This window comes from Panthera onca, chromosome B1 (assembly GCF_046562875.1).
Source record: "Panthera onca isolate mPanOnc1 chromosome B1, mPanOnc1 haplotype 2, whole genome shotgun sequence".
Classification (NCBI taxonomy): domain Eukaryota; kingdom Metazoa; phylum Chordata; class Mammalia; order Carnivora; family Felidae; genus Panthera; species Panthera onca.
In genome coordinates, this window is record NC_138342.1 from 203,434,584 (window position 1) to 203,457,674 (window position 23,091).

Below are 23,091 nucleotides of genomic sequence, written 5' to 3' on the forward strand. Positions count from 1 at the left end.
GGCCACTGACACTGGACTTGCTCGGCTGAGTGTCTTCCGCTCCACGTTTTCGACCGGCATTAAGGCGCGTGGGGTGCAGGCTGGCGGCTCTCTCCTGTGTCACGCGGTCGGTCACACTGTCACCTGTGAGGTGTCCCGGGCATCGAGGCCCTAGATCAACACCCTGTGTTACAAGAGACGCAGGCCCCAGAGGGACAGTCCCCAGGACACGTTGACCGGAGCCACAGAGAAGCGGCTGGGGCCAGTCGGGAAAGTTGGACACTGGGCGGGACAAGCCAGCGAGCGGCCTGGGCGGGGCGCGAGCGTGGGCACGAGCGTGGGCGCGAGGGCTGCTGGGTGACGACAGCCGGTCGTGGCCGAGCCCGGTGTCTGGAACGTGGGTATTCATCTTCTCATTTAAAATCCTCTTCTGGGGGTGCCTGGGTGGCTCAGTCGGTTAGGCGGCCGACTTCGGCTCAGGTCATGATCTTGCGGTCCGTGAGTTCGAGCCCCGCATTGGGCTCTGTGCTGACAGCTCAGAGCCTAGAGCCTGTTTCAGATTCTGTGTCTCCCTCTCTCTGACCCTCCCCCGTTCATGCTCTGTCTCGGTCTCAAAAATAAATAAACGTTAAAAAAAATTAAAAAAAAATAAAAAAAAAAAAAAAAAAATAAATAAAATCCTCTTCTGTGCACTTAACCGCTCTCAGTCGGTGGGAAAACGTACTTGACCGTGAAACCGTTCTCGCAACGCCCGCTCGAAGGGTGCCCCTCGGGCTCCCGAAGACGAGCCAGAGCGGAGGTGACGGAGACTGCGCGGCTCCTCTGTGCGCAGGCGCCGGGCCGGCGCGGGACTTGTCTGCCTCGGTTCCTTTTCCTGGACACGGGGCCGGCGACCTTCCTGCCACTACGCTGCAACCAGGCGGCCCACGGTGCGGCCACTTCGGGTTGCTAAATATCTAGATGCTTCCGGCCCGCATTGCCAGGTCCACTAGGCGTCCCAACCGTCCGGTAATTACCGTCGCGCTGCCTGGCGGCCGAGTCTTCTGCGTGTGGCCCCCCTCACCTCCCGGCCCCGCCGTGGGATCCGTCAAGCTAGTACTTTCCACGAGCCAAGCCCTTGGGACGGCGCCTGCCACCGGATGAACACTCGGTAAGCGTTTGCGACTAGTGGTAAGTCTCTCATTTTTCCAGAAGATTCGATGCGCAGTCTCTGTTTGTTTTATGTTAAAAGAGTAGGCAGAAGGTCAATGTTGAAGTAGTTAAGTTCTTAACTGAAGTGCGTAATTAAATGTTAATTGAAAAGAAGAGTAGACAAGGTCTGTGAGACGTTCAGGTGGATGTGCCCCGCGCTGACATGTTACCTGCAAATTCAGGGGGAGAAAGAAAGTTGTTGGAAAGGGGAGCCTGCGTGCAAACGAGTCTGCAGGTTAATCAGGTGGGCCCGTTGCGGGCCACCTGGGGCTGTCACCGTCTGTTTCAAATCCAGGCACGTAGCTTCTTAATGAGGACTTTGGTGAGAGGCGTTGAATTCTCAAGGGCATTTGCAGGGACCCAGCAGGAGATCTGTGGAGCCCAGGAGGCCGCCCTGGAGGTGGGGTGCCGCGGGAGAGGCGGCTGGGGGGCCTGGGTGGGGGGGTCAGGGAGGGCAGGAGGGGCGCGCCGTGGGGCCCCAGGACAAGGGTCCTTCCTAGTTGAGGCTCATCACTGTGAACTCAACCCTGTGAGGTAAGCACTGGGGAGTTTAAACACTGGATTGTAAACTCTGTGTGAAGACGTCTTGAGGCCTGAGAACTGACATGGTGGCAGTTGGGGTGGGGGGGTCCCTGAGGCACCACGTCCCACTGGTGCCTGGGTCCAGCTGTATCCATCTAACAGGCACCTAGTTAGGCCGACCCTGGGGCGGAAGTACGGAATGACCTGGCGTCTTCTTAGCCGCCCGCCCCGCGACAGCTCCCAGTCCAGGAGCGAAAGACAGGGGTCCCCTCCACCCGTGTTGTCCCAGGGAGGTTTCCAGGGACTGAATGTCTGCATCCTCCCCCAAGGTGACGGGACGGTGCCAGGAGGTGGGGCCCTGGCGGGTGATCAGGCCTCGAGGCGGGGGCCTCATGGGGGGATTAGCGTCCTTTGCTCTCTCCCCGCGTCTGCTGTGCCACGGCCCCATGGGCCCCGGGAGGAGACTTCTCACCACACACGGGCTCTGGTGGCACCCGGATGTCCACCTTCCGCCTCCAGAACTGAGAGGAATGCCTGTGGTCTAAGCCTCCGGCTGTGGTTTTCTTTGCTATGGACGCCCGTTCGGACGAAGACACAGGCGTCCCGGTCATATATGTGCATCTGTTTCTGTAATGACACGGGCGCTGTGTGCGTGACGCATATTTACGGGAGCGCCGAGGAATGACGCGTACAGGCCGCTAGCGAGTGTCGGGGCTGGGCTCGGGCTGGCAGTGCTCGGGGCTGGGCTCTGATGCACAACCTGTGCCTTCCCGCGCCCCGGGTCTGGAGGACCTGGCCCCTCATAACTGGGACGCTTGGGACAACAGAAATGTGTTTTCTCGAATCCTGGAGGCTGGATGTCCGAGGTGGGGGTGAGGGCAGGGCCGGTTCCCTCTGGAGGTGCTGGAAGGGTCTGCTCCGGTCACTCTCCCCGCTTCTGGTGGTTCCCTTCACGTGCCGGCTCCCCACATGCGTGCCTGCCCGCTGCGCTGACTCCAGATTCCCCTTCGTACAAGGAGAGCTGGCATCCTCCACTCGGAGCCACACTGATGGCCTCGGGTTACCTTGACTACCTCTGTGAAGACCCTATTTCCATAGAAGGTCACATTCTGAGGTCCTGGGGGTCACGACTCCCAACGTACCTGGCTTGGGGGTTGGGCACCTGAAGGGATCCCCCCCCCCCCAGAATCCACAACCCATCTCTTAATGGCTAATTCCACTAACTCGTCACTAGATGATGCTAGAGGGTAGGTTTCTTATCTGGGAGACTAGCTTTACCACTGGATTTTCATAGTTGTAGACATTTGGCAAGTTTTAGAAGCATCACTACTGGGTTTCAGTTGTATGAGTTCACCTTCGAGACATTTAACACCGTGTCCTTGGGATAGACAGAATTTATACAAATTTAGGGAAGTTTCTATTCTTGGGATTTGTATTTGATATAAAATACACTTCATAAATGCATTTTGATGCACATTGGTACTGGTTGTTGATACATATCTGGGCAGTACGTGGTACGTGTCCACAGGGCCCCCCCTGTGCACGCTTACTCAGGAATATAGCAACAGCTCCAGGAGGAAGCCAGGCGGGAGGGCAGGGAGGGCCAGTGACTCACAGGTCACTAGCCTGGGGGTGGAGCAGAGGAGGAGGGGGGCTGAGCACGCCATCCTCACAGTCACTGTGCCTGTATTTACTGTGGGGGGAGGGGAGGGACTGGCTGGTAATTCCTACAGATTCAGGCAGAAAGCTTTGTAATAAGTCACAGAAAACGAGATGCATACCAACTTCAGGGAACACAATGAGGGGCTTGTCCTGTCCCCTGCCCCGCCCCCCCAGTTCGCCTTGGCAACCCGATTCTCTTCTTACTTCTCTTTGTTTGGGGGGATGGGGAGCAAAAACAAGCAAGTGTAGAAACAGAACCTTCCTGAGAACTCAGGGCGCAGGAGGCAGGGGTCCTGGGGGTCCTTCCCCTCAGGACAGGGGAGGAAACCTCCAGATCCCACATGCTAGGGAGGCCCTGGGGAAACTCAGTGTGGCAAGGGCGCAGCTCGGCGTCGGCCAGGCCCAAATTCCGGGGGGGCAGGACCCTCCGTCCTGCATAGGCATGCCTCATCCAGCCATCCGGCTCTGGTTGCTGTGACAAATCTCACGGACAGACAGGAAGTCCTTGTGGGGCTCTGCTTAGGATAGCAAGGCACCTGGCATGGAGAGCAGGGGGTCATGCACGGGCAGAGAGGACACCCCGGAGTTTGGATGATGACAGGTAGGGTGGCCATGGTCACCCTTGCGGAACGTTGACACCTGGGGAGGTCGGGTGTGGCTGGCTTTGTCTCGGTGCTGCAAAAGCATTCGGTCGGACGGAGTTTTTTTAACGTTCTTGCACTGCAAAATGTGAACGATCTGAGCTTTAAGATTTAAACATCCTTAGGCATTCAAAATAAGGACCAGAAGCCACAGACGACACGTGGAGTGTCACCTCAGCATTCTGTCGCCCAGCAAACCACCAGAAGTGAACAGACACCAGTTTGAGAACTCAGGGTCTCAGGGTAGAAACTTGCAACTGTGAGATAAGTCAGCCCTCAGGAGGTGGGGGGGGGGGGGCCTGAAATCGGGATTCCTCAAGATACACATGGGAGTGAAAACACGGTATCTGTCTTTCTCTGCCTGACTTATATCACCCTCCAGTTCCATCCACGTTGTGGCAAAGGGCAGGATTTCATCTTTCTCGTTGCCAAATAGTATTCCCTGTTTATATAAACCACGCATCGGTGATGGACGTTTGAGAAACTCAACAGAAGACCATGGGGGAAGGGGAAAAAGTCGTTCAAACAGAGGGGGGGCGGCTAACCATTTAAGAGAATATTGAATACTGAGAACAGACTGAGGGTCGATGGGGGGTGGGGGTGGGTGGGTGATGGGCACTGAGGAGGGCACCTGTGGGTACGAGCACTGGGTGTTGTGTGGAAGCGATGAGTCCCGGGAATCTACTCCTGAAGCCAAGAGCACACTGTCTACACTCTATGTTAGCTAACTTGATGATAAATTCTACGTATAAAAATAAAATAAAATGTAAAAATAAATAAAGTGAAACCGGAGGATATGAAAATGCATGTGCCCTCAAAATCACAGAACTCATGGATTGAGACGCTGTTTTCCCATAAATGCCTGCTTGACAGGAAACTGAGGTAATACTAGAATTTTCTCGAATGACCCTAGTGGGGCTGGTGTCACCAGATAAGCTGAATTGAGGTTTTGTTTGTGTGACTGCAGTGGTTTTGTCGGCTGGGGTAGGTTTCTGGGCTGGTCTTCATTTGTTTAGATTTTAACACTCTGGGTGAACTCTCCCCTCTGGACACTCGCTGCCGCTCACGGCCCCAAGTCCCCATGGCCTCGCCTGCGGCTGGTGTGCTCGTCCGGTGGCAAGTCCCTGCTGTTCCCGAAGACACTCCTCCTTTTGACAGTTCCGCTCGGTTTGTGTCACTTTCAAGGTCAATTGAGTATAGTTACCAATAGTCTATGGTAGTCTTTTTTTTTTTTTTTAATTTTTTTTTTTTAACGTTTATTTATTTTTGAGACAGAGAGAGACAGAGCATGAATGGGGGAGGGTCAGAGAGAGAGGGAGACACAGAATCTGAAACAGGCTCCAGGCTCTGAGCAGTCAGCACAGAGCCCGACTCGGGGCTCGAACTCACATACCGCGAGATCGTGACCTGAGCCGAAGTCGGACGCTTAACCGACTGAGCCACCCAGGCGCCCCAGTCTATGGTAGTCTTAACATTCGCTAAGAGGGAAGACAGAATTTCTCATCACATGTGACACATTTGTAGTACCGAACTTACGGTGGCCATCCCGTCACAACTGGGCACGTAGCCAGGCCTTCCGCCTGATATACCCAACCTGCCACATGTCCACCTCAGCTCGATTAAGAAGAGGAATTCGGGAGACGGAAACTCATCCCTCCCGTTACTGTCTTCATGATGGCTCACCTCTGTGCTTGGATCTCTACCTGGGCGGCCTCAGATTGAAGTATCAGCATCATTGGTTCAACTTGTCTCCATCACTGCTGCCCATCTCAGGACGTGGGTCTTTATGGGGAAGAGAGTTTTCCATCCTGGAAAGAACCTGTGCATTTCATTTTCTAGGTCACAGAGCCCTCCTGCAGTGTTTACCAAGCGCCTTCTGTGTGCCAGGCTGGTGCCCAGTGACCCTGAGGGGCTCTTCCTGAGGATTTTCCTTCCTGGCCCATTAGGGGGACGTGTTCATGCTTGGGGCTCACTTCCTTGGGCAGGGGAAGAGCTGGGCCCCTGGGGGGGAAACCTGAGGCCCTGGGTGGGGGGTGGGGAGCTGGGCCCCTGGGTGAGGAGATCTGAGTCCATGGGGAGGAGACCTGAGTCCCTGAGTGGGGAGCTGAGCCCCTGGGGGGAGAGACCTGAGTCCCAGGGTGGGAGGAGCTGGGCCCCTGGGGAGGAGACCTGAGTCTCTGGGGGGGTAAGCTGGGCCCCTGGGGGGAGAGACCTGAGTCCCAGGGTGGGGGGAGCTGGGCCCCTGGAGAGGAGACCTGAGTCTCAGGGCAGGGGTGGGGGAAGCTGGGCCCCTGGGGAGGAGACCTGAGTCTCCTGGGAGGGGGAGACCTGAGTTCCTGGGCCCCTGGGGAGGAGACCTGAGTCACTTGGGGGGGGGTGCTGGGCCCCTGGAGAGGAGACCTGAGTCCCTGTGGGGGGTGCTGGGCTCCTGGGGGGGAGACCTGAGTCCCTGGGGGGGGGCAGCTTGGCCCCTGGGGTGAGACCTGAGTCTCTCGGGTGGGGGGGAGCTGGGCCCCTGGAAAGGAGACCTGAGTCCCTGAGGGGGGGCAGCTGGGCCCCTGGGCAGGGGGGTGGGGGGGTAGAGGGGTAGACCTGAGTTCCTGGGGGGGAGCTGGCCCCCTGGGGGGGAGACCTGAGTCCCTTGTGGGGGGAGCTTGGCCCCTGAGCGGGGGAAGTCCCTGAGTGGGGGAAGCCTGGCCCCTTGCGGGGATACTTGAGTCCCTGGGGTGGGGGGAGCTGGGCCCCTGGGGGGGAGACCTGAGTCCCTGAAGGGGGGGAGCTGGGCCGTTGGGAGGGAGACCTGAGTCCCTGGCGGGGGACAGCTGGGCTTGCCCTCACTCAGCTTTGGCAAGTTTACTTCGAGGTGCAACACAATTCCCTATGAGGTGTATTGTTCCCCTGTCATAAGAACAAAGCAACTGAATGAAACCTAGGATGCCCCATTGACCTCCTGCTTGAGTCCAAGCCCAAGGTGGGGGCCATTGTGAACCAGATGATGTTTACCGTTTCCATCGTGTGCATGCAGGTAACCAGGTAACTGGCTTCTGCCTCCCTCCCGCGCTTCTCTCCCCCTTCCCTTTCTTTCTCTTGTGTGTAGCACGTTTAAAAGGTGTGAAACAGGAAAGTGGACTGGGAATAATGAAATTGTGCGTTGAAACAAGAATTAAATCTGTAATTATATAACCCATGAGAGCTACTATGGAAAACTCCCCACGCTCCCCATTGGTGCCTGATTGATTGATCCTCATGGTCTACACCTCCCGACACACAGCTTCCTGCCAGGGATGCTCGTCATGTCTTGTTGGGCTCATGGCCGTGGAGGAGCGTCCGTGCAGAGGACCCACGTACAGTGACACGCGTCTGTCCACCCGCCAGCGGCAGTTGGCAAGTATTTTGCAAACACAAAAATACCTGGCCAGAGACAGCAATTATTGGTTGACTTTAACTAGGGATTAAAATAAAGAGTCATCACTTGCCGGTCCATTTGTGATGCCAATTTTCTTCCTGAGTCGTACCCTGTGGGTGAGTTCAAAGGAGGATTGCTAGTTACAGAACAGAATAATTGCTCTGTGTTCCCAGGGCCACTGTCATTTTGTGACGGCTTGTGTCAAACTGCTCACGGTTTCAAGTACAGTGTTGTCTGGCCGATTCCTTGAACAAAAATCGATGTGCCCAAACAGCATTGACTCTGTGTGTTTGTTAACTTAAAAATCGGTGTTTAACGATGGTACTTATAGTTGTCACCGTCGTCAGCCAGAGCCGAGTCTGCGAGGAACCAGCTCCCAGACGCCACCCTCTGTGCCAGGAGCTCAGGGCCCCAGCGGTCTCCACCGCGTGGATTCTGATGAGTCCAATTTCTTTTGCCTGAAGCCAAAATGTCCCCGGGCAACTATAACAAAAGATGTTTTACTTTGGAAACAAAGTTGTCGCTCAAGTCTGGCGGCCACTTGCGGCTCCTTGTTAATGCCTGAATCTGCACAACACATTTGCTGCGTGTCCATTACTTCAAATGAAGGCTCCCTGTTCAATTTCTTTTATTCTCTTTTTTTATACTTTTTAAAAAATGTTTATTTTAGAGAGAGAGAGAGAGAGAGACAGAGCATGAGCAGGGGAGGGGCACAGAGAGGGGGAGACACAGAATCTGAAGCAGGCTCCAGGCTCCGAGCTGTCAGCCCAGAGCCCGACACGGGGCTCGAACCCACAGACTGTGAGATCATGACCTGAGCCGAAGTCGACGCTCAACGGATTGAGCCACCCAGGCGCCCCAATTTCTTCCTGGTTATCATGGTGAGAGCAGGCTGGCACTCTACAACCGGGTGTGTCCAGGGAATTGTTGGCCTCAAAAGCCCAATCTGTATCTCACGTCTGGAAGCTTCCAACAGTCATGTTTCAAATGCAGAAGGAGAGTCTTTCTCAGGGACATTGCTCACTGAAGATCAAGGCAAAAGCCTCTAGTATTTTGGTTTGTTTGCACTATGTCACGAAACCAACGTTTTCTTTGAATACATTTGAATACAATTGACCATTTTGGGATATTTCATAAGTTACCAAATTACGGCCAAATCTCATTAGTGAGTATAAGATCACTGGGAAAGGGCAGGGGAGGATTTAGCAGATGCCTGGGAAGATTCATTAGGATTAGATTCCAATGTTAATGAAGGAAAGTCACCTTGGAGTCTGTCCCCATGGGGGCTCACCAGCTCTGGGCAGGCTGACCTGGGGTGCACCCAGCACCTGGGGTGCCTCCCTCCATGTGGCTGGGGTCACAGCGGCAGGGACAGACCCCGCGCTGGCAGCGAGTGCAGTGAGGAACCACGCAGGGCGCGGGGCTTCGAGGCAGAGATGGGCAGTGTGGAGAGAGGGTGATCTCTCACTGGGTGTGGGCACCTACGGTCTCTGCAGTTTCAGAACAAAATCTCGCAGCTGGCAGGGAAAGACATCCTCTGGGGACTCTTCCCCCTCTGCCCCTGTCTTTGCCAGGTGTAAGAGCCATTTCTCAGGCTGACACTGGCTGTTGGCAACCCTGAGGAGCAGGTCAGGTCTCCCCCCTGGACCAAGAGCAGGCGTCCTTCCTGCTGTCTGTTCCGGGGGGCCCCCAAGTGCAGGGATCCCCAGCCGTGCTGCAAACACAGAGGGTGCACGGCCTCGGCCCCCACGGCAGCTCACGGGCCCCTGGGAAGTCGACGGTATGAAGGTTTTCTGATCCCAGGTTTCTGCCTTTGACCGGCATGAATGCAGCAGTAACAGGCCGGCTCGTTAGCTTATACGTAAAATAAGAACATCGATGACCCTTCACAGACCAATGACACTACTGTAGTTGAACATAAGTGTGAAATCACAACTCTCTCAACCGCGGTATCTCCAGCACAATGCCCAGGACCTAAGTGGTGTTCTACAAATATGTAGTGAGTCAGTGAACGGCGCATAGGGACACAGAAGACTTAGGTCCCTTCGTTCACCCAGATGCTCACCGATAAGTGTGTATAAGAATACTGTGAGCATGTGGTCACTGTCACATGCTTTTTGGGGAGCGGGAGCCAGAGATGGAGGATGTCAATATATTTCTTGTGCTCAGAAAGCTCGCAGTCTGATCTCAGGCCAGTGAACAGGTGCATTCTGCTTATGTGGCACATGATGATGGATTAGATGCAAGGTGGAGCACCGTTTTGGGAAAACAGAGGAGAAAGTGATCAGCTCACTTGGGAAGCATGAGGGTGGCAGTCCAAGGAGATGGCTGGGGTCACGTGAAAGCGTGGCAGGAGTCTGTTAAGTCCATGGAGGCGAGGTCCCAGGGCAGAGCTGTGACACTGAATGCTGCAAGAATTTGAAACTGCTCGTGATTGTCCCAGCGGGAGCCCCGGAGATGGGAAGGCATTCGATGATGGAGAGTCCCACCAATGTGAAGAGGAGTCTTCGGATGTTTCAACCAGGAGCCGCCCTTGGGGGATCTGGATCATAGAGACAGCGTTTCGGCAGGTGACAGGGAACAGCCCAGTGGGACACAACGGGAGCATGTGGAGAGGGGGTCCTGGAGGACTATGTGACTGGTCTGACGGGAGCCGGAGGGAGGGACGCCGGCCACCAGCGCTGCAGAGTGGTGTCCCCGGTGCTTCCGGACAGGGGTCTGTGTTGGGAGAGACAGGGGAAGGCTGGTCGGGGAGGCCGGAGGAAGGGGCTGGGGGGGCCGCAGGGTCCCGAGGGATCACTGGTGTTTTGCATCCCAGTGGGGTGTCTGTCACAGGGGCTGGGACAGGAAGACCTGCCCGTGGAAACACACACGGAGGTGCGTGTCTCGAGCGTGGCCTGCATGGTCACTGAATCTCGGCTTTGCAAAGCGTATCGTTTGTAGAAAATTGAATTTTTCACACTCTACGTTGTCAGAGCCCATAGCGGTGTAATGAGATCACGTGCAAATGGACTTTCATCGGCACTGGACTCTGCTTGTTCAGAGAAAATCCGTCGAGTCCGTTTGAAACCACAGCAGTCCCATGGTGCGCTCCCAGGAACTCGAGGTGGCGTCATTTGGCGGGATGCCGAAGTTTGACGTCGTGTCTTCGGAAATCGTCACTTCTTTCCTGGTACAACATCTGCGCGATGCTCTTTGCCATAATTGGGAGTCAAGTAACAATTCTCTGAACATACCAAGTGATGCTAACTTAAGAGCTCACGAAACAAAAATAAACAAAAATAAAGAGCAGAAATCTTTCCAATGTCCTGATTGTCAAAAGGCAACTTGTTTTAAATATCACATAACAGAAAGCAAGTCGAAAACATCCAAATGGTTGCCTCTGACTTTTCTAATGGCCGCTTCTTGTTTTGAGGGTGTTGTTGTTTCTAGTCAATGGGCCGTTTGGGGGGCGCGTTGTGGCTTCTAGGGAGGCCGAGGGGACCAGCCGAGTTCTCACCATCACCCCACCCGCTTCCCTTCCTTTGTATTGGGCTGACTTCTGGGAAAACAGCGTTAAACCACTGTTTAACTGTTAAACGATTCGTGTGGATTGAAGTGCAGTTTCCAGTCTAATGCCAGGTAAGTGAAAACTTTCACCAAAGCATTTTGGGACTAAAACGCATATATATACAGGAAGCCTCCTTTTTGCTCTTGACAAGTGTGTTATAGAAACAGGGCAAGTGGAGAACTGAAGTATTAGGTGTGTGCCTTTCTTTTAGAAATGGCTTCTCTGAACAGAAAACTGCTGTAAATGGTGGCGGTTGCCCAGTGAGTTCCGCGGGAAGGGCCCTGTGTGGAGTCAGCCCCATCTCACCCAGCTCCACGGGCTGCCACAGGGTTCCTCCACTGATTGTCACACGCACGGGGTTGCGGGGTAGGGGGGGAGGTTTGACTCCGCGCCGTCACCTCACCTACCAACCTCAGCGACCAGAGCAGGGAGAGGGAAGGAAACGGTGCTGAGCATGGTCCCCAGTGAACCCAGGGGCAGGGGTGCCAAGCTGCCCTTTCCCGGGACCTCCGCTGGTGCTTCCTTGGGGCTCGGAGGGGCAGACTCGAGAAGGAAGCCCAGGCACGTCTGACCACGCAGGTAGAGGGGAACTGGTGCCTGACCAGCGTGGGGGACGGCCCGCTCCACCCCAAGAGACAGAGCACACTGCATCTCTGGCACTGGCTGCTTGGTGGCGGCCAGGGTCTCGTCCTCCAGGCAGGCCTCCACCATTCCAGGCGGGGCCCCCACTCTTCCGGGGTGGGGGGCTGAGTCACTGCAGACACAGCACCCGGCCTCTCTCATGGAAGCCTGGGTCTGAGACTCAGCATCATGACCTAACAACGTGTCTCCTCTCGTTGCAACTCAAGAGAGTCTAAAACAACCATTAACTAAATACCGTAGTATTTATTAATTTTAAACTCATTTCAATCTGTGCCATTTTTGCATACATATGAAATCTGTAGCCTTAATAAGTGTCCATTTCTTCTTAGTAGATAGAGAAATCGAGGCTAGTTCAACAATGAAATATATAATGGGGGAAGGGTGCCCTTGTCTGTGATAAAACTCTTTGGTCTGTATCATTTTTTTCTGAGTTTAAAGTAACACGAGAATTCACTCCAATGAAAAGTAAACATTGCTTTTCTCAAAAAATTTAATTGCAGAACTATTTACAAGAGGTGGACATCAGCAATACAGAGATCAAATGAGAGAGGCCTCATCAGAGGGGAGTCGATGGAGAAAACGGTGGGCACGTTTTCCTTATAATCGGCTGAGCGTGGGGAAAAAAAAGTCACGAACAAAGAGAACTCAAATAATGCAACCTGGTGGCGTCTGAAAGAAATGACCAACATTCTGATACGTTATTAACAAGAAGCAAGACGAGGCGGTGACGGACCGCGGGCCGTACGTTCCCGTCGGGTATTCTGCATGCTACTAAACAGAATTTATCAAAAGAACCATAAAAGCATGAGAGAGAGAAGTACGTAAAATAGCTGGATCCCAGTGAGGTGTAACTTTGCACAGAGGTGAATATTTGGCACTCTGCTCATCCTCGTTGATATGGTTTCATATGTATATATATTTATATATATATATATGTGTATATATATATATTTATATACTTCTTTTTAAAACTTGAACTAAACAGCTAGTTTCCTGGTTCTGACATTCCTTGAATTTCTATAGGAGGCATTGAATTTAGTCCTTAGGCCACCCCTGGGTATTTTGGCACATAACATGGAGGTGGGTATGTGAACTGGTCTCTAGACAGGAAGGACCTGTACAAGAGGAAAGTGGCTTAGCGATCGGAAATCTGAGTTCAAAAGTAGCCTAGGATTGTTTACTACTTGTGGGGGAAACCTTTGAATTCAGCAAACCAGTTATAAGGTGGAGGGAGGGAGACACATGCTGAGCCCTTTTACCGTGATATGGTCCTAACGCTGGGATGGCAGGGGCGGGGCGTGGGCGTGAGTTGGGGGAAAACCAAAGAATGGTGAGTGGTGTCCATAAAGGACCACAGACAGCCTCTGAGCTCCCTTCACGTGTGTTGGCCGAAGCACAGAGCACACCGTCTACTGGCAAGAGAGAGATTTGTACTTAAATTGGCACAAGAAACCGGGCCGACGTCTTTCGTCATGACCCCTCCCCCACTGAGTACGTGAAAGCTTGGACTCCCAAGCCTTTCAGGTTCGGAATAAGCACCCATGATGAAGAGTCACATAAAATCTAAGAAAGTAGGGCGGTAAGCCTCTGTTACCTTAGTTGGTGTATGTACAAAATCTTTTTAAAAAGTACTGGTGGAGTAGGTAACTAACGTTTCCTCTGCAAAGAAGTTATCTGTCACGTGTTTACACTGAAACTTGAAATAATTTCTTCTCACGCTGGATAGAAATGCGAGGGTTAGGGTTAGCGATTCATAAAGTTACGGACACGTCGCAATGTTGCAGGGATGAAAAGATGGGTGTTTCTTGGAGCGTTCCCGTGGACCACTTCCGCCTTCTCTGAAGCCTGAGCTAGAACAATCACAAAGAGTTGGAATCAGAGGGGCAGATGTCGCAAACCTTTAGCAATTTCGGTCAGTCTGTCTGATTCCATTCTGGATGTGCTCCCAAATTGTGTTCCTTCACCCCTTGAACATTGGGCTTGATAGCCATCCATGCATCTAAGATGCCGCGGACCTTAAGTAACGGCGAAGACATTGCCTAATTCTGGGCGGTATCTGGTTCTCTGAGATATTTATGAACGGACCTGACTTTTGCCAGCGTCCCACACCTGGTGGGGAGGACTGTTGGCCAGAGTGCCCTGGGCTGCATCTTGAGTGGTAATTCAGGCTTTTGCCACCGGTCCGCAAGGAGCTTGGAGGACTTTGGAGCCCACATGACATTGATTTTCATAATCTGCGAGTGAGACAAGAGACAGGAGGAAACAGACGTGAAATGAAGTCTGGCTGATGTATGATTGGGAGCCAGGTTGTTCGATGGGTCAGCTAGTGATTTTCCAAAACATTGTGCGGCCACTCTCTGCTGACGGGCGTGTTGTCGGGCGTGTGGAAGGGCACCTCTCCTCCAACACTCGGTCACCTTCCCTGCCTTACTGCGACCGTCAGCACAGCACAGGGGACCCGATATAATGGACACGGGAGGGGTTCGGAGTGAAGCAATACGCCCAATGCTCCAGCCAAGCGGTTGAATGTGTTCCCACTCAGCAGCGGACCACATCCCCGATCTCTTCTGCTTGTGGTTTTCTGATCTGTTTTCAAGTTTTGGCATCCTGTATTCAACCCAAACTTTCAAAGGGTAAACAGATACAAATGAAAACAAAAGAGAACCCTCAGGAAGTTCCAAGGGCGTGTGGCTTGGAGACCACAGTCTGCAACTACCTGATTAGTGTGTTAAATTTGCAGTAAAAAAAAAAAAAAAAAAAAAAGTGGTCTTGAGAAGAAAGGAGGCGTCTGGGAAAGCAGCAAGGAGTACACAGAAACGTGTCGAATTTGGCTTGAGGCGGGTTTCTGGGGGGACCAGACTCAACACTTGTTGACTTGTTGGCAGGACTGTTCTGGTTTTTAGCAGTGGGGGGTCAGACGCCGCACGCAGGTGCCCTCCCACGTGGGTACACTCAAGTGGTACATGCCACGTTCATACGCTTCCTGCTGACACCACCGAGATGTTGGGGGGCCTCTCTCACAAACAGCAGCCCAGCCACTCTGTGCAGCCTGGGGACGCGCCAGCTCCCAGGCTGACTCCAAACAGCAGCACCCGACCTCCTGCCCAGTGAAGGTTCTGGTAACACGCTGGCTGCCCTTCCCAGCAAAAACCCAACTCGGTGTGGGCTGGTGGTCCTCTGAGAGGCTCCACGGGCCACACGAGGTCCGGTCTGGCTGTACTGGCCTTCTGGCAAAGACCACGACCCCTCTCACCCCTTCCTACTCGCCAGCAAGAGGTCTGGCCCAGAGCAGACAGCGGTTCCGACGGGTGAACACACAGTCACCACAGGAACCTTGGCCAACGGCTGCCAGATGATGACTTTCCGGAAAGTCCGTCCTGGGTGGGGTTGGGGCGGGGTGTCTGGCAGGGCTGGAAGTACGCAGCCTGGGGTCTTTTGACTGGCGTGCGGGGACCGTGTTGAGAAAGGCAAACATCTAGAAGACACAACCCCAGCGCAACGATCGCGGCCCGTACGTCTGAGTACCCCCTTCGTTGCCTTCCCGCTCTAAGTCTGGCTTCTCCACGGGAGCCGGTGGGGGGGGGGGGGGAGTCCCCCCACTGGGGAGGTCACTGACTTCATGGCTATGTCTTTGTGTTTGCTTTTTTAAACAGGGAGCCTTAGATGTGATCATTTTCTCTAACGGTACACCTTTCTATTTAATGCTAGAAGTCTTTAGTATTGATCTTGAGGTGAACACATCAACGTTTCCTTTTAAACAAAAGTGTAAATTTTTGGTATCCTACAACAGTTCCATTCTTTATCCACTGTTCTAGGGCAGTCCTACACGTTTGCGGAGAGGAAGGTGGCAACAAGCGTTACCGGTGACAACGCAGACGGTGCACGCGACGACGACAAACGAGGATGGGGGAGAGGAGTTATGTGCAAAGTGCTCTTGTTCCCAAGCGACATTCACCTGCTCGGGCTTCGTGGAACTTAAGGGTCCTGTTTATCATACTTGTGTTTTGATTTTGAAAGTTAAACTAAAGCCTTCAGCGTGGCGATGCTGCCGTGAGCAAAACGCTGTGTCAGCTCGTGTGTCAACAGTTACGCGGTGTCTTCGGGGAAGAACGCTGTCCGATCTGAGCGTCTCCAGCATACGCAAAATCTCTTACTGAAACTATCTCCATAACGTGGTGAGACGGCCACACTACAGGTCTGTGGTGCGTATCTGCCAGAAGTGCCAGAAATAAGTTGGTTTGATTGACTAACACAAGTATCATAAACAGTTTTATTTTTCGTTACATGTACAATGTGTAAACATGGCTTATCTGCATTTCACGGTGGGATGTCGCCTGTGTGAGAAGTGAAAATATTGCACTGAGTCATGGTGGCAGGTGACACTGCCTGGGGGCCGGCGGCAGGCCCTGGCTGCGTGTCACATGACCTTCTTTGGGACTCGGTGGACCGGACAGGGGTTCGTACGCACCCCCCACTGCGAATCGGTGGCCACTGTCACGTTTAGCTACAGGTTAATCTCACCTAGGGGTGGTTCAGGCCAAACTTTTGGGGGATTTTAAGATAAAAATGAGTATACAAAACATAAAAAAAAATCCAAATTCAGTGAACACTTTCATTCAAGTCAGGGTCAGAGAAGCTGGGATCTAGAATAGTTGTTGTCTAATCTTAGAATTTGTCATTAGACGTTTTGTACAAGCTGCAGGAAATGAGGTAAAATGCATCAGCGGCCAGTAGATTTACATGTGTCAGCAGGTCTGGGCGCATATGTGCATTTTACATTTCCTCTCCCTAAGGGGTCTACACTGACTTTGCTTTTCTGTGGCTATTTCTAAAGAGCAGTTCATCTTAAATAATACATCATTTTTAAAGTCTAAAATGCCAATACTTGCAAATACATTTGTTTGTAACATAGTATAGTGAGTATAGGAAGAAGTGTCGTTACTGTATACTACTCAGGATTTAAATATTTATTTAGGTAGAAAAAATGCTTTGAATACTCTGGGGAAATAGGATTCATTTATAGAAGAATATTTCAGGGAATTTTTTTTTTTTTTGCATTTTTCAAGGATATACATTCGTACTGATTTTTGCTTCCAAATATATTTTAAGGCTGTTTGGTAAAATATACCAGATATGAGGCTCAATTTACAGGGTTTTGTTCTTACAGGGAATTCTTAACTACTCAGCTTTAAAAAAGTAAGACTTGGAAGGCCAACATGCTTTAGTATCAACTGTGCTCCAGTGAACCCCATGCTTGGCTGGATGGAGAGTATGAGGAAAAGAAAACACTGCAGGCCGGAGCAGCACCCCCGGGGGATGACCTCACTGGATGTCCTGCTGGTGTCACCAGGCTGCAGGGGGACCTGGGGGCATGACAGTGCCCGGCAAGCTGAGGAAACAAAGTGCCAGAGGAGGTAAGCCAGGGCTGCTCCGCCAGCCGAGTACTCGGTACCTCTCCGGGCAGCGGGAAGGCCCGTGTTTGGGGAGGAAACACCTGTCCCCAGGTGCCATCCTGTTTTCACCTTGCGTTACAGTGGGGACTCTGAGTTTGGGATCCGAGGGAGAGATTTGACGGGCTCTTCCTCTGCAGATGCGTCTGGACAGGGACACAGGAAAGCGATGCTGGGATGACGGTCACTGCGTCTAAGCGTGATTGTACAAGTGGAAAGCCTTTTCATTCGAATCCTTCCTGCTTTGCTCTGGTGCCAGTCAGAATCCTGAAACCTAATTACTTTTCTCAGAGTCCACAGCTGGAAATCACCACATGTGACCTTTTTTTTTTTTTTTTGTCATGTCTAAAACAGGCAAGAAATATATTCTTGACTTTAGCGATACTGCATAGGACAAAAGAATTCTGGAAAAATACAAATGTAAGCTACATTTCTTCTTTACCATTTAAGCTGAGAGATACCACTCACATTCATATTTCTTAAACTTTTTACATCACAACTGTCATTTTAAACAAGCAAACTTTTTTTTTTTAAGGATACCCTGGAAAGTCAACTGATAGAGCAGTTTGAGAATATATATACATCCATAAAAAAAAAAATCACAGGTACATAAATGGGGACACTTACAGACAAGACTGTGTGTGGTAGAAGTTATGAAGGAATAAAACATACGATGACTCTTTCATCAGAATAAGGGCGATTATTTTTCTCTTTACATGCCTGCTACAGGCCAGCCAGCCTTCTGTAAGACTCCAGCCCTTTTCATGTGTCACTCCCTTGGGTGAATGAACACTCAGCTTATTTTGGGACTGTTAGATGCTGTGCCGGAGATTTCTATCGTGTTCAGACTTGTGACCCACCCCTCCCTCCCCCCCGCCGGGGGTTTCTGGAGAACTGCACGGCAGGGAGTCGGGTGGCTGGAGAGATGGCTTCTCATAAACTCTGCACAAGGACCCTGGTGACAGGGGCCGGCTAGACTTGGGGGGCAGGGGGAGGCACCCCCAGGTGACGGGGTGGGGGTCTTTCTTGCCTGCACTTCGAGCTGAAGCAGTTTCCACTGGGGTGTCTGGTGAGTGGCAAGATGCACCCGTATCTAGTTGTTAGTCTTGCCTCGAATTGTCACACGCTTTATAAAAATATAAATAACAAAAATGTGAGCTGGGCTCCATCTCGAGAGGTGTTTCCTGTGATCCTCTGAGAACAGAGCGGATCAGGGAGGTGTCCCCACGCCTAGCTGGCACAGCTGACCGTGGGTCAGACCACTGGAGGGGAGGAGGAGGGGGGGGAGGGGGATGGGGAAGGAGGAAGGGGAGGAGGAGGGAAGAGGAAGGGGGAAGGAGGGGGGGAGGGAGGAGTTGCTCTGGCCGGGGCTCGGCGCACGGCAGAAATGAACGCATTCCGGTGTGTCTATGGCACAGAGAACACAACAGGGTGTATTCGGTGGAGAAACAAGACTAAAATTAGCGGGTGGGTGAGAAACTGTACACGCATCTTGTTAAAAAGAAAAGAGGGCAAAGGTGCCCCTAGAGCCGCGTCTGGGCCTCCGGGATGTAGATCTCTATGCTGTCTGCGCGCTCCGAGGCCGAATTCTGGCGGAAGGAGGCGGCCCGCTTGGCAGCCATGAGCCGCCTCCGGGCTTCTTGACGCTGTCTGTCCGGCAGGTCCAGGGACTTTTCTCTCGTGACAGGAAATTTCCCTCTGGGGGGCTTCTTTGGTATTGGAGGGGGGACCTTTCTTTCTTCCTGAAAAGGATCACAGGTCAAAATTGGGGACATCAGAGGGGAACAGCGCCAGTCCATGGGCCTGGTCTCCGTGCAGGGTGACCGCAAACTGCCCGGAACACCACCCCAGTGCTTGACCGGCCCGGCCCCACGCCCCCAACAGTGGCCTTGCCGCCTGCCTGCTGGACACTGTGACTTCCCTCACACCCTCCAGGGCAGGGAGAGGGGCTGGGTGACGGCCTTACACGTAAGGAACCAAGTCCCGCACGGTAACATGGAACGTGTCCTTGGTCTCAGGCTTATTTTCGTGCTGTTGCTAGATTTTTGCCATCTCTGAGCATTGGCAAATATCCACAATTTCAGTTCTTGAGTATCCCAGGTATTTTGGAAGGTGTCACTTGATATCCCTGTCATGTGCTACAGACTTTTCAGCAGACTCCGGATTCTAAGGACCTTCATGGAAACCATCTTACATGGGGGAGCTGTTAGCCAAATTTCCTGTTATGGGCCTAAAACCCCTTGACATTGACTAGATGATAGATTAGATAGATAGATAGATAGATAGATAGATAGATACATACATACATACATACATACATATGCTGGCTGGCTGGATAGACAGATAGATATGGTGGATGGATAGATGGGTGGATGGATAGGTAGATAGACGGATAGGCAGATAGATGTGATGGATGGATGGACAGACTGACAGATTTGGTGGATGGATGCATAGGTAGATGATAGATAATAGATTAGATGATAGATAATATAGATATGATGGATGGATGGATAGATAGATACATAGATATGCTGGATGGATGGATAGACAGATATGGATGGATGGATAGATGGATAAGCAGATATGCTGGCTGGCTGGATGGATAAACAGATATGATGGATGGACAGATATGGATGGATGGATGGACAGATTTGGTGGATGGATGGGTAGATAATAGATTAGATAGATGATAGATACATAGATATGATGGATGGATGGATAGATATGGATGAATAGATATGGATGGATGGACAGATATGGATGGATGGATAGATAAACAGATATGATGGATGGACAGAGAGATAAATAGATCTGATGGATGGACAGATATGGATGGATGGATGGACAGATTTGGTGGATGGATGGATAGGTAGATGATAGATAATAGACTAGATAGATGATAGATAATAGATATATAGATATGATGGATGGACAGTAGATAATAGATATGGTGGATGGATGGACAGACAGATTTTTCACCTGCTTGGTAAAAACATGCAAGTAATTACTTCTGACCTTTAGCTCATATTCTTAAATAAGTCACAAAAGTAGGTATAGGCCTTTTCCAGAAGGCTAAATCACACAGTTCTGCAGCAGATATATAATGTTATATTGTGCCTTTACTGTTTTGGTGAAAGGTCTGTGTCCCCAACCCTGCCCTGTTATTGAACGTGCATCCTAACTAACAAAGCTGGACCCAACATGGACTGCCCTTCCCAGCGGGTGATGGCAGGGCCCTGCATAGCCGACTACCTCCTTCCCAGGGAAGGATGCCTAGCAGAAGGCGCTGGAACCTTTCCTTTCCTGGGCAGGGATCCAGTTGTTGGGGGAAAACCGCACCCCTGTGTCTCCCTTCAGCCTCTGCAAACATGCAAATGGGCCAGACGTGCTAGGACATTGTGGGGAAGGCACAGCTTGGGCAGACACGTGTGGCAGAACCCCACCCACTGGTTTTGGCAGGAAGGTTGTTTTGGTGTCTGACACTTTATTCCCATGACTTATTTTTAAATGACTTGGCCAGAAGCAACGACTTCTTACTCTTTGGCAGGCATCCACAACAGTAGGGTAATGGGTTTGTTAAAGATTTCATTCAGCTCTTTCAAAAGTTAGTTCCTAAGTTAAGCACATGACTGTATCTACCTATTCTTTTCTCTTTAATTGGTAGCCCCTGAAGTGTGGGGCTGTAAGAAATACACAGGGGCAATTCTTGTGGGAGTCTCCTGTTTAAAGGGACTCCTGGCCTCCAGGTGTCCTGTGGTAGGAGAGGGTTGACCAGGTGGCCTTGCGGATCGACAGGGTAGAGTGGCTCCTAAGCACACGGCCTGGGGCCTCAGTGGTGTGAAAGAGCAGTTCATGTCTGCAGTGGGGTGTATACCCTCGGCAAGTGGATGGATAGATGGATGGATAGATCGTGTATACCCTCAGCAAAAGGCTGTCTTAATTTTGAGGACCATTCTCTCTGCATACCTTAGGTAGAAGGGGTTGTATTAGTTGTCAATTACTGAAGAATGAAAAATAGGAGGGATCATCGCAGGGCTCTGGGATGGTTAAATGGGTTCTATTTTTAGTATTTTATTAGAATGGCATTTTCATTGGCGATCTTAGGATCTCCTTCACTACAAAACCAGACCATAGATAGGACTTGCTAATGTACCATTTATGGCTTACAGACAGCCTACACCTTCCCACTCCCCTCTGCCCCGTCGTCTAGTAAAGAGGGGGTGTGACAGTCATCTGCAGTGGCATCTATGACATTGAGCCCAGAACTCCACCGACACAGTCAGTGGCACCTTTGGAGGAAGATTGAGAATGGCAGTGATGGCTTTTGTTCTAAATCTCTATGTAGACATCCTCTGCTATATAGTAACACCACTGTCCTAAAGTGTGTTGGATTAATGTCATCATTTTATTTGAATCGATAATGTCTACCTAGAAACTCAGATTATGATTACTTAGAGCGTCTTTCAAATGTGTTAGGAAATCAATGTATTTGTTGCTGATTCGGACCTACCTGTTACCCTACTATGGATGGCATCTGAAGGGGAGAAAGATCACAGGCTCAAATTTAATGGAACCTTTCAGCCTGTTTAAGGGCGAAGGCTGACAGATCTACAGGACATCTAAGTAGAGCCCACAGTGTGTCTTCATCTTCCACTGGAGATAAACCACCAGAAAGTACCGATCTGAATCGGTAGTTGTTGTAACCAGACCTCACGCCTTCCTTGTGGAGAATCATTTCTATATAATCCAAACACAGGTTTGATGAAGGCACAGGGTAGGTCCCTGTAAGGAATGAGACTCTTCGTCTCCATGTGATTTTCCGTTCGAGTCCCAGAGATACGGCAGAAGGACCTGTTACCTGTACCCCCCGCCGGCAGCGTTCGTCCCACGTCAGCTTATCGCCGGCTCCGCGTGCAAGCATCTGCACACCTGATCGTGCGTTGCCGACAGGAGACCATGTGGCATGACACAAAGGAGCACCTGCCGCGTTAGGGTTAGGCTCCGGGGGCCCGCGGGGAGCAGCACGTGGGGGGCGCGTGGCCCGGGCAGGGTTACCTTTCTCTCCGGAGACTCTATTATCTTCCAGTCTTTGAGCTTCAGCTGGTGCAGCTCGTCGAACTTCATGCTGACGTCCTCGACGGAGAGCTGCAGCATGTCCCAGTAGCCCGCCAGGTCCTGGGACGTGGGTCTCGGCATGGCGCTGGGGTCCTGAGAACACACGGGCAGAACTCAGAGCCATGAACACCCCCAGCTGGCCCAGGGCTCGGGGGGTGGGGGCCCCGCTCCTTCCTGCAGATGCTTTTCAAGGAACCAGATTGGGGGGAAGCCTGAAAAATTCATGCTCTGACAAACATTCCAGAAGGCCCACGAAGGGCCGCCGACAGTTAACGCAAGCATTTGCCGACGGTTAGAGAATGTGCAAAGGCTGCATGATGAGTGACTCCAACTCTGTGACAGTCTGGAAAAGACACTGTGGGGACAGCAAAAAGATCAGTGGTTGCCAGAGGTCCAGGCGGGGGGACGGATGGACAGAGCATAGGACTCTTAGGGCAGTGAAACCACCCTGCAGAATTCCATGATAGTGGCTACATGTCACTATACGTGCGCCCAAACCCAGACCACGCATGACAGCAGAAGTGCCCTGATGTGGACTCCGGATGCTGGGTGATGACGCGTGTCGACGCGGGGTCACAGATCGTGTGAAATGCACTTGCTGTTGGGATGTTGATGGTGCGTGTGGTGCCACAGGGTGGGTGGGAACTCTGTACCTTCCCCTCAATTTTGCCACAAGCCTAAAACTGCTCCGAAAACATAAAGTCTGTTAAAGAAAATACACTTGGTGCATTCACTCACTGTTTTGTTTTGAAGAGGCTTTCTTAGACCTTGAAAACGGTGGCAAATATTACAGTTTTCAAATGCTTGGCCATTCCTAAAAGCAATAGGGCTGCTGTGGTTTCCGTCTCCCTGTGGGCTGTTCTGCAGCCAGGTGCCTGGGACAGGGACAGGGACAGGGAGGTGGCCATGAGCTTGGGCTTGGAGCCATGTCTG

General features: G+C 51.8%; 1 protein-coding gene and 1 long non-coding RNA gene across 11 annotated transcripts in view; one reads left to right on the forward strand and one right to left on the reverse strand.

Moving 5' to 3' along the window:
* Positions 1-658: 658 nt before the first annotated feature.
* On the forward strand, positions 659-17,995 carry LOC132691465 (uncharacterized). Of its 2 annotated transcripts, none has more exons than XR_013554973.2 (4): positions 659-1,129; positions 12,094-12,456; positions 15,409-16,049; positions 16,761-17,995. It is a non-coding gene; the product is annotated as an uncharacterized LOC132691465 (long non-coding RNA). The 2 variants fall into 2 exon arrangements; XR_013554972.2 differs by having other exon boundaries at positions 15,409-15,795.
* A 454-nt stretch (positions 17,996-18,449) lies between these two features.
* The window catches only part of DLGAP2 (DLG associated protein 2), a 777,915-nt gene continuing 773,273 nt past the window's right edge, over positions 18,450-23,091 (reverse strand). For all 9 annotated transcript variants that reach the window (XM_078445206.2, XM_078445207.2, XM_078445203.2 and 6 more), the window contains 2 exons: positions 22,099-22,251; positions 18,450-18,785 (listed from right to left, as the gene is read on the reverse strand). In XM_078445206.2, coding sequence (XP_078301332.1) covers positions 18,567-18,785; positions 22,099-22,251 — 372 coding nt within the window. In that variant the 3' untranslated portion in view covers positions 18,450-18,566. The remainder of the gene's footprint in view (positions 18,786-22,098; positions 22,252-23,091) is intronic.